The 13,182-nt window shown below is 39.2% G+C and overlaps 1 protein-coding gene across 1 annotated transcript; it reads left to right on the top strand.

The window, feature by feature from the left end:
• The first annotated feature begins 40 nt into the window (after positions 1–40).
• On the top strand, positions 41–8,090 carry LOC119739237 (DNA-directed RNA polymerase II subunit RPB3-like). Its single transcript, XM_038214092.1, has 7 exons — positions 41–264; positions 4,038–4,156; positions 4,680–4,732; positions 5,266–5,394; positions 5,866–5,917; positions 6,490–6,696; positions 7,851–8,090. The coding sequence occupies exons 1-7, from the start codon at positions 179–181 to the stop codon at positions 8,030–8,032; spliced, it is 828 nt and encodes a 275-aa protein (XP_038070020.1). The 5' UTR covers positions 41–178; the 3' UTR covers positions 8,033–8,090.
• Positions 8,091–13,182: the final 5,092 nt, after the last annotated feature.

The raw sequence follows: 13,182 nt of genomic DNA, 5'->3' as shown, positions 1-13,182 counted from the left end.
GCTTGTTTGAAATCCTGTCTCGTTATACGTATTCCTGATGCGACACGCGAAAGGGCCAGTCTACTTTGAAGAACGTTGCAGAATGAAACGTGACTGATGTTCTTCGTGAAAAAAATACATGATTTTCTCCGAAGACGATAAGAAAATAGAACTTTTGAGTTCGTAAACGACTGTCAAGATGCCATACGCTAATCAACCATCCATTGCAATTACTGAACTGAAAGAAGACAACGTCAAATTTGTGATTGAAGACACCGATTTGAGGTAAACATCAACTGGCCGCCACTTTCACACATTGGGGGCGCTATTTCTCTTTACTGTTGCGTTGACATTCGTACTCCGACCTCGTCCCCGGGGTGTCGAGCAGTACGCGCCCACTACTACCTGCTCTCTCAGTCTCACCCTGGTGGTATTGGATCATTTGCATGTGCAAGATTTTTGAACACGTATGCAAATGAGGAACAGTCTGGTGCCTGAATATGCGTTACACATTAGCGTTTATTGGAGTAATTGCAGAATACCCCGCCACTCGGAAATACACCCCTAAAATCACTGGCTACGAGGTTGGAATCACTGCAAAAGAAACAATTCAAGTCCATTGCCAGCTACGCGGATACTGAGTGGGGGTCCATTATTTGAGAACGAAGCAACACAAAATGAATGAGAGTTGCTGAAAAAAATTCTAATAGGGTGCATACCGGTAAATCGATCCGCCAAGCTCATGAATAAAAGTTATACCCTCAAAATATTCTATATTAGAGAGTTCTGAGCGCCGTAAAATTGGGGAATTGAAGAGATATGGTAGTGAACCTCTGGCCCGGACTTGGGGCTTCCAATTCTGAGCATTTTGGATGCTATTGGGCTCGAAAGTGGCGCTATTTTGCCATGTTGTGGAGGGATCGTTTTTCAAGATGGCTACTTTTCCGCTTTGGGGAAAATAGGGGTCGTCTTCTTTGCGTGAAAATATCTCGAAAAGTCAATGGTCAACCCACCATAAATTGAAAAGAAAATGAAAGATGACACATTGATCATCATTTTTCTGTGCAGCTTGAATACCTGTGAGAGTTTTGAGTATTTTTAAAAGAATTTTGAAGTATGGGCATTTAGCACTAGTGTCTATGGGAGTTTATTTGCAGGTATGCACCCTATAAAGAATCACAAAGATGGCCGTTTCGCGCATGCGCTGTGCCGCGGCAGTGGTCTTTTCAGTGGGCGGAACCTACGGGGAGGGGGAAAAAGTGTTTTAAAGGTATCAACAAGGGTTTTTTTTCCGTAACGGATGCTTCCAAATCATAAGGGAGCAGTAGGCTATCACCCGATTACAACAATTGATAGTTGAAAGGGGGGGGGGCATTTTGAGCTTAAAAGTAGCTGGAACTCAATGTATTGTCGCTGGGGGCGCTCTACAGCTTAGCAGGGGCAAAACAATCACTATTTTCGGGCTTAATTTCGACCTTGGATAATATTTTTCTTTCATTTTTTTTTTCAAAATATTGACTTTGGAGATATTCTGCTTGTCCTGAATGTGATTTTGTGTTAAAATTTGAAAGTTGCCTGCTATTATAGGGTGCATACCGGTAAATCGATCCGCCAAGCTCATGAATAAAAGTTATACCCTCAAAATATTCTATATTAGAGAGTTCTGAGCGCCGTAAAATTGGGGAATTGAAGAGATATGGTAGTGAACCTCTGGCCCGGACTTGGGGCTTCCAATTCTGAGCATTTTGGATGCTATTGGGCTCGAAAGTGGCGCTATTTTGCCATGTTGTGGAGGGATCGTTTTTCAAGATGGCTACTTTTCCGCTTTGGGGAAAATAGGGGTCGTCTTCTTTGCGTGAAAATATCTCGAAAAGTCAATGGTCAACCCACCATAAATTGAAAAGAAAATGAAAGATGACACATTGATCATCATTTTTCTGTGCAGCTTGAATACCTGTGAGAGTTTTGAGTATTTTTAAAAGAATTTTGAAGTATGGGCATTTAGCACTAGTGTCTATGGGAGTTTATTTGCAGGTATGCACCCCTAAGTCCAAACCAACCACCCTGTTGGCGGCTACGAGGCTACGGAGTGGGAGTCCCCTTGAATATGCTTGAGAACAAAGCAACACAAAAGGAATGGGAGTTGCTGAAAAAATTCTAAGTCCAAACCAACTACCCTGTTGGCGGCTACGCGGTCACAAAGTGGGAGTGCAATGGAGCATGATGCATACTCGGCATAGTACATACAAGTAGCGCTGAGAATGTTTATTGAGGTCAATCAGCCGTGACCTCGTAGCCGGCTACGAGGTGGATAGATCGAGTGGCGGGGTATTCTGCAATTGTGCCCGTTTATTTTTGTATGCGGTGTCTGGGGTAAAAACAGAGTCAATTCGTAGCAGCGCGAGCACGGCGTGAGTTACGAAAACACGATTTTTGAAATCAAACTGTTACGATCTTATCGAGACAACATGCAGTATCACGCATCATATTTCATATTAATATGAGCAAATTGGAAAGGAAATTAGTATTTTCGAGAAGGCGTGGACGAATGATCGCGAAAACACGTACTGCACGTTGTGAATAATAGCAGCAAGTACACGATAAAAATCCATTACTAGCCAATTGCGGTATCCAATCAGGATACAGGATGAAACTTTCCTATCCAGGGTTTACTATTGGAAAAGCGGTTGGAAATAAAGCAAGCACTGGGGAAGAGGTTGATTCGTACTCGTACTCGACTCGTACTGTCTGTCGTATAACAAAGGGAAGAGTTCCATACTGGGCCACCACTTACCTGCCGCCAAACACATCAATTTTCACCTCACCTTGTGATTTCACTCAAGATGTACATGTAGGCTAGCTTGAGTATTAAAACTCCAGCTCTAAGTCTAATGCCTATCGCATTAGAGCTGGAGTCACAACTACGTAAACTACCAGGTCGTAAGAATCCCGAAATCCCGGACTGTGTATCCCCAGTGCATTACAAAAACGGGTTATTTTCCCTATATTATCGCGACCCAGATTCCATAATTCATACCTCATACGATGCAACAGACATTCATGAAGCTTGTAATCAACTTCAAACAGAACGACGAAGATTAACATATGAAATTTTTTGATGATTTTGGTGGCGAATCTCCAGAAACCATGAGAAAACGTCGCGCGACACTATTCTGCCGACTACCGTTGACCAAGAGAAAAAAAACAACACTGGCAAATAAAAACATCAGATTTACAGTCCGGGATTTCGGGATTCTTACGACCCGGTAGTTTAACGTAGTTGTGACTCCAGCTCTAATGCATTAGAGCTGGAGTTACTCAAGCTACTCAAGATGAATCCAGGAAGACTCGTACATGTGCGAAAAGTTTTTAGGGAAAATTTGTTAAAAATTTTAGAGCACCTTTTGGATGCACACGTCGTGCAGAATTAACTTAAGTTGGAGGCAGCCGGTCAAATTGATTGAAGTGTCTGGAAGACAGCAGCGAGTTGGAAGTTGAAAATGTTAATCAAAAAGAAATGTAATAGTCACTACTCTGTAATTAAATAGGGTGGTCGACACTTTGGGTTTTTTTTGTCCAAATATTACAAACTTGGTATCATTGGAAAAAGAAAACAAATGATACCAATTATCTTAAAGTATGGTGAAGTTATGGTCCGTTAAAGGGGCATGTCCAACTCTAATTATTCCGCCGGCATGGTGCGGGGTGTAAAATTAAACAAAAAACTCCAAATCACCTCATAATATTTGAAAAAGGTTTGGAAAACATTTTTAAGTTCATTTAGACGAGATCATATTATCTTAAATTAGTATTGTCAGGTCCCCTTTACGGTAGTCCTTTAATAGCTGGTAAGGTGTACATTTCCTCGGAGCTCAGTATTGTATTTGAGGTTGAACCAGGATTAGAATCCAGGGAACTAAAATAGAAATGCATGGATTGGAAACCTTGCAATGCCTAAAATAGAAAACCATGGAAAAAGGTTTGTACTTACAGTGAGGCTTTGGTTGTACAGCTGGCTTTTTTATTCTCATTTAATTTTTAAAATTTTTCCCTGCTAGTGTTGCAAACAGTTTGCGTCGAGTATTCATTGCTGAGACGCCTACATTAGCCATCGATTGGATTCAGATTGAGGCTAATAGCTCAGTCCTGCACGATGAATTCATTTCACAAAGAGTAGGTGAGTAGACGCGTGGAGTTGAGTTGGTGGTAAATTTGGTCCAGTGACACCACTGTTAGTTTTCCATCATCAGTATCAACCCTCCGATGCAAACGTATATTCTGTGCCAAGGAGTCCTTTCAGTCAAATCAATGATGTGACTGTTTTCAACAGTTAAAAGCTCCCAGCTTGCATAAAGCAGGATTGACTGGTCCTGACTGCCCATGTAACTTGCTCCACCTTTGCTTTGACTGTGGGTGATTGATTAGCCAGCTGTGCCCACAACTTGCCTGCTTTGTCTGTTCATGGTCTGTTGACTGAGTTTGACTAGTCACAGTGCTTGCTGGACATGATCTGACTGCTGGTGACTAGCCTGTGTTAAAAGTATAGCAGGGGAAGTGGATGGAAAGTTTGACTGTCTGTGACTTTAAATAGCAGGAGAGTTAACCATATTATATTTGATTGAATTAATTCATTTGTGGTAACAGACATCATGATATTCGAATATCACTTTGTAAAAATATATTATTTTTATTTATCCCAGGTTTAATTCCCCTGACGAGTGATGATTTTGTTGACCGAATGAACTACAACCGGGTGAGTTGAAAATAGGGGTGTGCATTTAGGGGTAGTAAAGGAAATGGGTACCTAACTGAAAAAAAACCCAGGTACCTGTTAAAGAAACCCAACCCCAAAATTCAAATCCCAGAAGTGGCTGTTCAGATTGTTTACAAAGGTCCGCACGATTAATACTACCACATCGGTGCAGTAAGATACAAGTGTGTACAGTGAGCTTTATAACTTTACGGTGTAAACTGCAACTTTCGCTAGCGTCATAAATGTGAAATATGGTTCGTTTTCCCATGTAGCCTGGTTTTCATTTTGAAAATTCCGCACAAATGATGTTCAAAACCTTTCTTTTTCATTGTCTGAGAAGTTACTAAGTAATATGTAAAGTTGGTTACGGGTACCCGATCCCATAATCTGGAAAGGTTCCGATGCACAACCCTAGTTGACAATATGATTTGATTTTAGCAGATATCTATGTTCTGCCCTTAAATACTTCATTTTCCCTCTGATATTTCGATGAAACCTTGACACTTTGTTGTTGTTGTTATTGTTGTTGTTAGGACTGCAACTGTGATGAGTTCTGCCCAGAGTGCTCCGTTGAATTCATTCTCGACGTCAAATGTACGGACGACCAGACGCGTCACGTCACATCACGAGACCTCATCTCCAATAATCCAAAAGTAGTCCCCGTAAGTCACACACTTTAAAACCCTACTTTTACTTGATCCATCGCAGAGTCAAAAATTCAATCTCTTACCCTGCCATGCCTTTTACATAGGCTAGTCACCGACAGTCAGATTATATTAATTTTTGTAGGCACTGTGACAGTCAGATTCCAACAGACAAAAGCAGGAGACTGGTAGGCACAGCTGGCTTATCAATCTCCTACAGTCAAAGCATAGCTATATCAGGTTTTAAAGCAATCACAGCCAGTCAATCCTGCCTTATGAAGGCAGGGAGCACTCAACTATTTAACACAGTCACTTGATTTTCTTTGACTGCTGGGCTGGCCTTGTTGAAATTGCCAGCCAGAGAGGGAGGAATTAATATTTATTTTTGGACACTGCAAGCTGTGTTTTATTCCGTTGAAAACCTGGCTGATAAATTTTTAATTGCAGGACGGAGAATTTCACGTTAATTTTCTTACCTTTGACCTCCAGGTGACCTCAAGACACAGGGAAGACGAGTCCAGTGAATATGGCGAAACTGATGGTAAGAGATCTGTCTTAACCCTAACCCCCTAGGCCCTTGTTGCTTACAACCATACTCAATCCTCCAAAATCCTCCAAAATTTTTCAACTCCGCCTAAATTTTTCAAAATTGTCAGACAGTCCTGCCTCAAAATGCATTCATCCTCAATCCTCCAAAATCCTCCTCATCCCAAAACTTTGCACTCGTGTTTAAATGAAGGATAACCAACGCCAAATCATTCAAAATCATCAGACAGTCCTGCCACAAAATGCATTCATCCTCAATCCTCCAAAATCCTCTTGTGCTTCAATCACCATTCATCCTCAATCCTCCAAAATCCTCATTTGCTTCAATCACCATTCATCCTCAATCCTCCAGAATCCTCATTTGATTCAATCACCATTCATCCTCAATCCTCTAGAATCCTCCAAAACCGCCAGGAGGATTTTGGAGGAGTGAGGTGGGTTAGGGTTAATGAAATTCCATACAGAGGTCGTCGGTGTTTCGGTATGTTGATATCGTCATTCAGTTTTGTTCGGCTATAAAAATTATAGTCCAAGCATAAAAAAACCTGTTCATATCATTCCTCCCAGATATCCTCATCGTGAAACTGCGCAAGGGGCAGGAGTTGAAATTCCACGCCTTTGCCAGGAAAGGTTTCGGCAAGGAGCACGCCAAGTGGATCCCGACGGCCGCCGTTGCCTTTGAGTACGACCCAGACAACTCCTTCCGGCACACCGTGTACCCCAAGCCGGAGGAGTGGCCCAAGAGCGAGTTCACGGAACTGGATGATGAGACACGTAAGTTTCATTGCGCAGGAGGTTTTGGGTTTAAGTCCCACCCGAGCCAGCTTGCTAATCATTTCACGTTAATGACGCTCGTGAAAGTAGCAGTTTACATCATAAAGCTTAAAGAAGAAGCTCACTATGCACACTTGTATCTAGCTGTATCGATGCACAGACCTTTATGAAACAATAACTATTAGATATGAGGGACCCAGGCTGTGGAACTCATTTACGGAGAACCTGAAAACATCTAAATATTTATGAAATAAAAGATACCTTTTTGAGACTTTGGTTACAGAGCTCGTATCAGGAGCTTGCGACACCATCACGGTGTCTTTATCAACTAGTGTTGTTGAGGCCCTCACGTGTCCCCTCACGTCACGTGCTTTGTCACGTGACGGGACACATGAGGGCCTCAACAACACCAGTTGATAAATACACCGTGATGGTGTCGCAAGCTCCTGATACGAACTCTGTAACCAAAGTCTCAAAAAGGTATCTTTTATTTAATTGATATAAGAATGGGACAGGAAAAGGACTTTCATGCTTGATCTAAATATTTGTCTACTTTCAAACGGAAATATAAATCGATCATGTTGTACAATTATTGTGATCCCGTGTAACCCCTTAACTTTGAGATTGCTCATGCTACATGTACAAATCTTATCCTGCTTGTTAACTGGCATGTAACGTTCGTGTATTGTCCTTGTCTATTGTTTGTCCTGTGTTTTGTGTATTTAAAGCAGCTTTAAATTTGTATAAAAGGGGCCAACGATTACAAGCTTAGCTTCTTATAGGATCCTCTACAGTTTCACCATCTGTCTATAAAGTACCTTTTTGTATTAATTACTATAATTAAAAAATGTGACACTGTGGAAAATAAATGAACAATGAAAAATGAACAATCTGAACACCGAAGATTTGAATTTTGGGGTTGGGTTTCTTTAACGGGTACCCTGGTAGCCGTGTTTTTTTTTTCAATCGGGTACCCGGTTACCGTTCTACCCATAAATCGACACCCGTACTGCTGAGACTGCTGCTGATGACATAGTTGTGCACAAAAGCCATAAGGCTGGGTCACATGATTCAAAACAAAACAGCCTATGACTGCATTTCCAGACAGTAAACGTTGGTATTTACTCTCTTGTATTTGTTCGATTGCCGCACAGCTGAGGCAGCATTTGACGCTAATTCCAACCCGAGGAAGTTCTGGATCAACGTGGAGTCGTGCGGCGCCCTCAGGCCAGAAAACATCGTCCTCTCGGGCCTGGCCGTACTCAAGAAGAAACTGAGCGACCTTCAAACACAACACAGCCACGAGACGCAGAGCGAAGTACTGGCAATCAATTAATATTATTTATGAAGGGGGGGGGGTAAAAATCTTGGCTTCATCTCGGGGTTTCGACTTGTGGAACTCTGGTTTGCGAGTATTAGGAAAGAGAATACAATCCTCCTTACAATACTGTTTGTTGCACTTTAATCAGACATTCCGTTGACAAGTTATGGCTGTTTAAAGTTCACGTTTATTGACATGTCAAAAAAGTAAAATACTGAGAAAAAGCCTTCTGAATAATTCTGTAGCCTGTGATGAGACTGAAGCTGGAGACAAAAATATCTGAATGTGATAACTTATTGAAATTCATAGGTAAATATTCAAAATTTGCAAACATCAAAAAACATGTACTAAATTATTTTGAAATACCTTACTTGAATGTTAATGAAAAATAGTCTCAAGCAGCCTGTGAAATCATGGCACCTGGTGTGCTGTTTTCATGAAATGTGGAATTTTGTGTAGTTTGTATCAATTTCCAACGACTGGCTTTCTTCAAACACTACCTGCAATTTACCAAATTTAGTTATGTCCACATTTTGTTTGCAAACGGTTGCAAATCCGTGGACAAGTGCAAGCCAGCTAGTCTGGTTCACTGACCTGACAATTCCCTGACGTCTATAAATTGCTCCGTTTCGTCTGAAGTAGGGTCAGGGAACCAGACTACAAGAACGGCATTTTTTTCTAGTTTTTTTTCCCAGTCCCCCCCCCCCCCCCCCAGCATCCATGAACACAAATATTTCAACAGGGACTGTCAGTGTGACAATATTTGCTATAAAATACTAACCCCCAAATCCATCCATTTCTGAAAAGAACTTCAAAAGCAAATGTTGTATATTACCTTTAACCGAGGTGGATTTTCATGTAAATAATCCTTTTTTGGGGGGGGTGGGGGGGGGGGGTGTTTCAGGTTTTTCAAATGTTTCACCTTTATATAGCCTGCAGAAACTGCAAAGGAGGTGGTGCATTTAAATTCATTTGGGGCAACAGTTTTTGTATTGACTTCTGTACATTTATGTGGTGTTAGCTAAATACAGAAAATAAACTGTTAAGCTAGTGCTCTACACATTATTTCATATTTCAGGTCTCCTTTTATTGTGTTTATTTTTTTAGTAATTCCTGCAACAGAAATGTTTTGTTTAAATAATTTTAGATGGTTCTTTCCCATAGAATGAAGGAAAATGTGATCGCGAATTTTAATTAGGAGGCGCCTAACGCCCATACTTCTCTATTCAATGAACCATGTGAAAACAGAAATACCAAATTTGCATTTTCTTATATGAAACGCCCAAAATTACTCAAAATCGTTGTTTCAACTAGATTTCAAAGAGAACAACAGAGGGCGCTTGTCATACCGCTTGTGTGCGCGCCACACCGAGCAGACGACAGTAATTTTGAGAGCAGACGAAATATCTTTGCTTTAGACGTTTTGAAATTAAGGAATAAGAAAAGTGACGACGAACGCGTGATTTAGAATCACAACTTTGCTACCGTGGAAATCAGTACAGTTTGGCGGCATTTGTTCGTAAATATTTGGACCAAAGTAAACAGTAACTTTTGTTGCGAGTTTCTGTTCTGGTAAGTTTGATCTTTTTGCATGTTTTGAGGAAAGATTTTCAACTGTGCGCAATATACTGGGGGCTCGACACCTCAGAAATGTTTTGACGTCCATTCAAGAGCTAAGTGCAAAAAAAGTGTTTCAAGTTGTGTATCTCAGTTTTAAAAAAAATTGAATAATAAATTTACATAAATTATTAAATGGTTGAATAAATAACTTTTATGTCAATTGTACTCGCGTCAGAAATACTGAATAAAACACAATATTCCTCAAGCTTAGTTGCTTGATTTGGGAGTTAAGCAAATATTTTTTTTGGAATTTCCTTTCACTTGAAGTTGTTTGATTCTTATTTCATAATTTTAAAAAATTTAAAAAAAGAAAGAAAAGTGAACATTTTAGGACAAAATGTTTTGAAAATAAGGTATTTTTAAATTTGATTTTCAAATAATAAATCGATTGTTCCCAACCTCTATCCCATAGTATAGGCCTACAGCTCAAACATATTTGTATCAGTAACAAACAAAAACCAACTAAATTCATGTCAAAAAATAAATAAATATAGGCCTATTACCTCAACTAAAACTCAATTTCAGTATTCTACTCATGTATGCACTGTATTAATCTGTAGCATGCATCATAAACGTTTGTAAACAAACACAACTAAAGTCTTGTTTCATTGTAAAGCTAATTACTATTAGGTGCCAAAAACTAACAAATACAAATGTATGTAAATTTAAATACATTTTACCCTAAAGAATTGACCTTTGTTTGAATTTTCAGTTTTGCTTTAAATGAAGAGAAAGAATTGAATTAAAATAATTTACTTGTATAAAGTGAAAAAAAGTGTTATTTAGGCCAAATAAAAAAAAAATTGATCATCCCCGCTCGCATCCATTTTTGAAGCTGCATCCTTTAAAAAAAAATTTTATTTATTTTTTTCTCACCTCAAAAAGCTAACTTTTTATTGTATTTTGCTAAAACACATAGAACATGTTTAACATGAATATTTTGCCTTTACTTAGGGCCTACTATTAGAGTAGCTAATTAAAAGCTGGCGGTCATTTTTGTAACCGAATGTCAAGTTGAATCGAAATTCAAGCTTGGTGCATTTTTAAAGCCACTTCAAATGTTTTTCTTCCAAATCTAATGAAATATTACAAAACATAGATCAAGATTGAATAACAAAACGGATGTGTGTCAGAAAAGAAAAAAAAAACATCCTAGATTTTTTGTGTGTTTTTCCTTTGGCAGCAAGCCAGAACATGTTAGCAGGATCCAGGGCAGTGTCTAGACGATAGGTCATTGTGTCACACATCTAAAAAAGTTCACATAAAATTGTACAATGCACTTGATATGAGTACATTATTTGCATGTAGTTCAAGAGTACACACATGGGCTGGAAATTTATAATGCCCTGTGCGCTCTCTCTGGTTGATTACATTTGCTGTGCATGTGATGGGTGGGATCACTCTAAGGGCGCGGATTTCAAGTTGGAAAGATGAACTCGTGGCCCGATGAAACAGATAATTTCTAGTTTAATCTGAGAAAATACAACACAGAGATGGACTTTTTGTGGGCCAAAATGACACAATGAATTTTGTTTGTAAATCATAAGCCAACCAACAATGTCTGGAGATATCTGATGTCTTCCTAAATTCAGGCCACATGCCATAATGGGGTTTCCTACTAGTTGAGAGCTATTTTTCAGCTACCATATGCCATCAAGGTTTAATTTGCGAAAATACAAGAGTCAGGGATGTTGTTTTTTGTTGGTGAAAAGGGACTGACAATGAAACTTTATTTGTAAATAAATTGTAATCAGCGAACCAACAGGAATGGGTCTGGGAGATCTGTATCTGATGGATTCATAATATGAAATTTCCTACCAATAATTATATTGAGCTAATTTTCAGCCACCATATATGCCATTTTTGGAAAGCCAGAACAGCTTTTATTCTTCAGTGGTAAAAGCATTTTGTATCTTTTAGTAAAACTTAATTGAGGTACGCGTCCCGATAAATATCATCATGTAAGATAGTTTAACCAAAATTGCATGTGAAAACTGAAATTTCTGTTAAAAAAATAATATCCTTTATGATAGGCATGCTGTGTGATGATTCATTTTCCCCCCAAATGTTCTTGCCGAGTTAAAAAAAAAAGACAAGACAGACACAACCAACACAAATTACATCATAATTTGCTGTCAACAAGATAGGTAAAAACAAGCTTTAATTTGATGCATGTCTTGACCACCTTAGAGAGTTGTCACTATTCATGAGATTAACTATAGTTCATGTAGTGATATCTCATCAGTTTATCCACCTGCTATAAATATTCATTATTCATGAATATTCATTATCAACATGACATAACAGTACTGATTATCAGGGTCAATCAAGACACCTCCCACTTCCAGATCACCAGTTTGCCATTTGGTGCCACACTGATACTTTGGTTACATACTGTACAATGTACATTGTACATCATGTATGTACAATGTACATGTACATGTACATGTCCATGTACAAATACATACATTCTGTTCCTTGCTCTATGCTTATAGCCCTTTTCACACTAGAGCCTCTTATTTTTTTAATAGAGCAAGATTGTACCAGCTTCATACAAGGGCGGATCCAGAACACAATTTTTTGGGGGGCCCAAATAATTTTGTGGGTCAACAAAATTACGGTTCAACGGGTCAAAAAAAGTGGTTCAACAAAGTTACGGTTCAACGGGTCAAAAAAAGTGGGTCAACAAAATTACGGCGTGGTGTTCGGGGCCCGCTTAAGGGCCCCAAAAAATTTTTGGATTCTACATACTCTGTGGTGCGATCTGAGGCAATTTCTGACCACTTTAACCAATGTTTTTTTGAGGAAAAGATGGTGGTGTACTCATTGCCTGCCTTTATTGCGATGTCACATAAAAAAAAAGTGAATTTGAGCTTAAAGTGAATTTTGACAAGTATTCCTGTGATGTTTCAGAATTTTTTATTTCAATGAGGAAAAAGTTATGGAAATCAACTCATGCGCAACGGACAGGGCCTATGGTGTTAGTATTGTCATAGCCATTGTAAAGATTGATTTTCGGGCCCATGACTGATTTTTTTTGTTACAATTCAAAAAAATGCCATGCATTTGAATGAGCTGGTTAAATATTGCACACAACCCACCCCTTTATATGTAGTATTCATTACCATTCATTTTGTATCAAAGGCATTCCATCACATGCAAGATCACTTGTGTTATTTTTGTAGTACTTGGCGCTCCATACATAAGGTCACTTATAGGTCAAATAAAGCATGCTTGCATTGCACCACAAGTTGTCTATCTCGATACCCTTCAAATTATACACTTGAAATTGGGGCAATTGGTTCTGTATTTTAATTCAAATGGTGATTCCTTTACCAACTAGGGCTCTGCATGCCAACTGACCCACCCCCCTCCTTTGCTAAGCCCTTGTTTGTTAACCTAATTGACACCACCAGTGCACTTAACAAAGGTTGAAATATAAAAAACAATGATAAGCTGGGGTTCATTTAGTTCATTACATAACAAGCCCTGTATCAGATAACACATTCCTTATCTGCTGCCAGAATTTCCTGAGAAAATCTGAA

This window comes from Patiria miniata, unplaced genomic scaffold (genome assembly GCF_015706575.1).
Source record: "Patiria miniata isolate m_02_andy unplaced genomic scaffold, ASM1570657v1 HiC_scaffold_30, whole genome shotgun sequence".
Taxonomy (NCBI): Eukaryota; Metazoa; Echinodermata; class Asteroidea; order Valvatida; family Asterinidae; genus Patiria; species Patiria miniata.
This window is presented reverse-complemented; position numbering and strand designations above follow the sequence as displayed.

Bases quoted from the DNA above. Each gene is read 5' to 3' on its own strand.
- LOC119739237 (XM_038214092.1), top strand. From the start codon at position 179: ATGCCATACGCTAATCAACCATCCATTGCAATTACTGAACTGAAAGAA. The intron at 4,157-4,679 runs GTGAGTAGACGC...TATTTATCCCAG, and splicing joins ATTCATTTCACAAAGAGTAG to GTTTAATTCCCCTGACGAGT. The intron at 5,918-6,489 runs GTAAGAGATCTG...CATTCCTCCCAG, and splicing joins TGAATATGGCGAAACTGATG to ATATCCTCATCGTGAAACTG.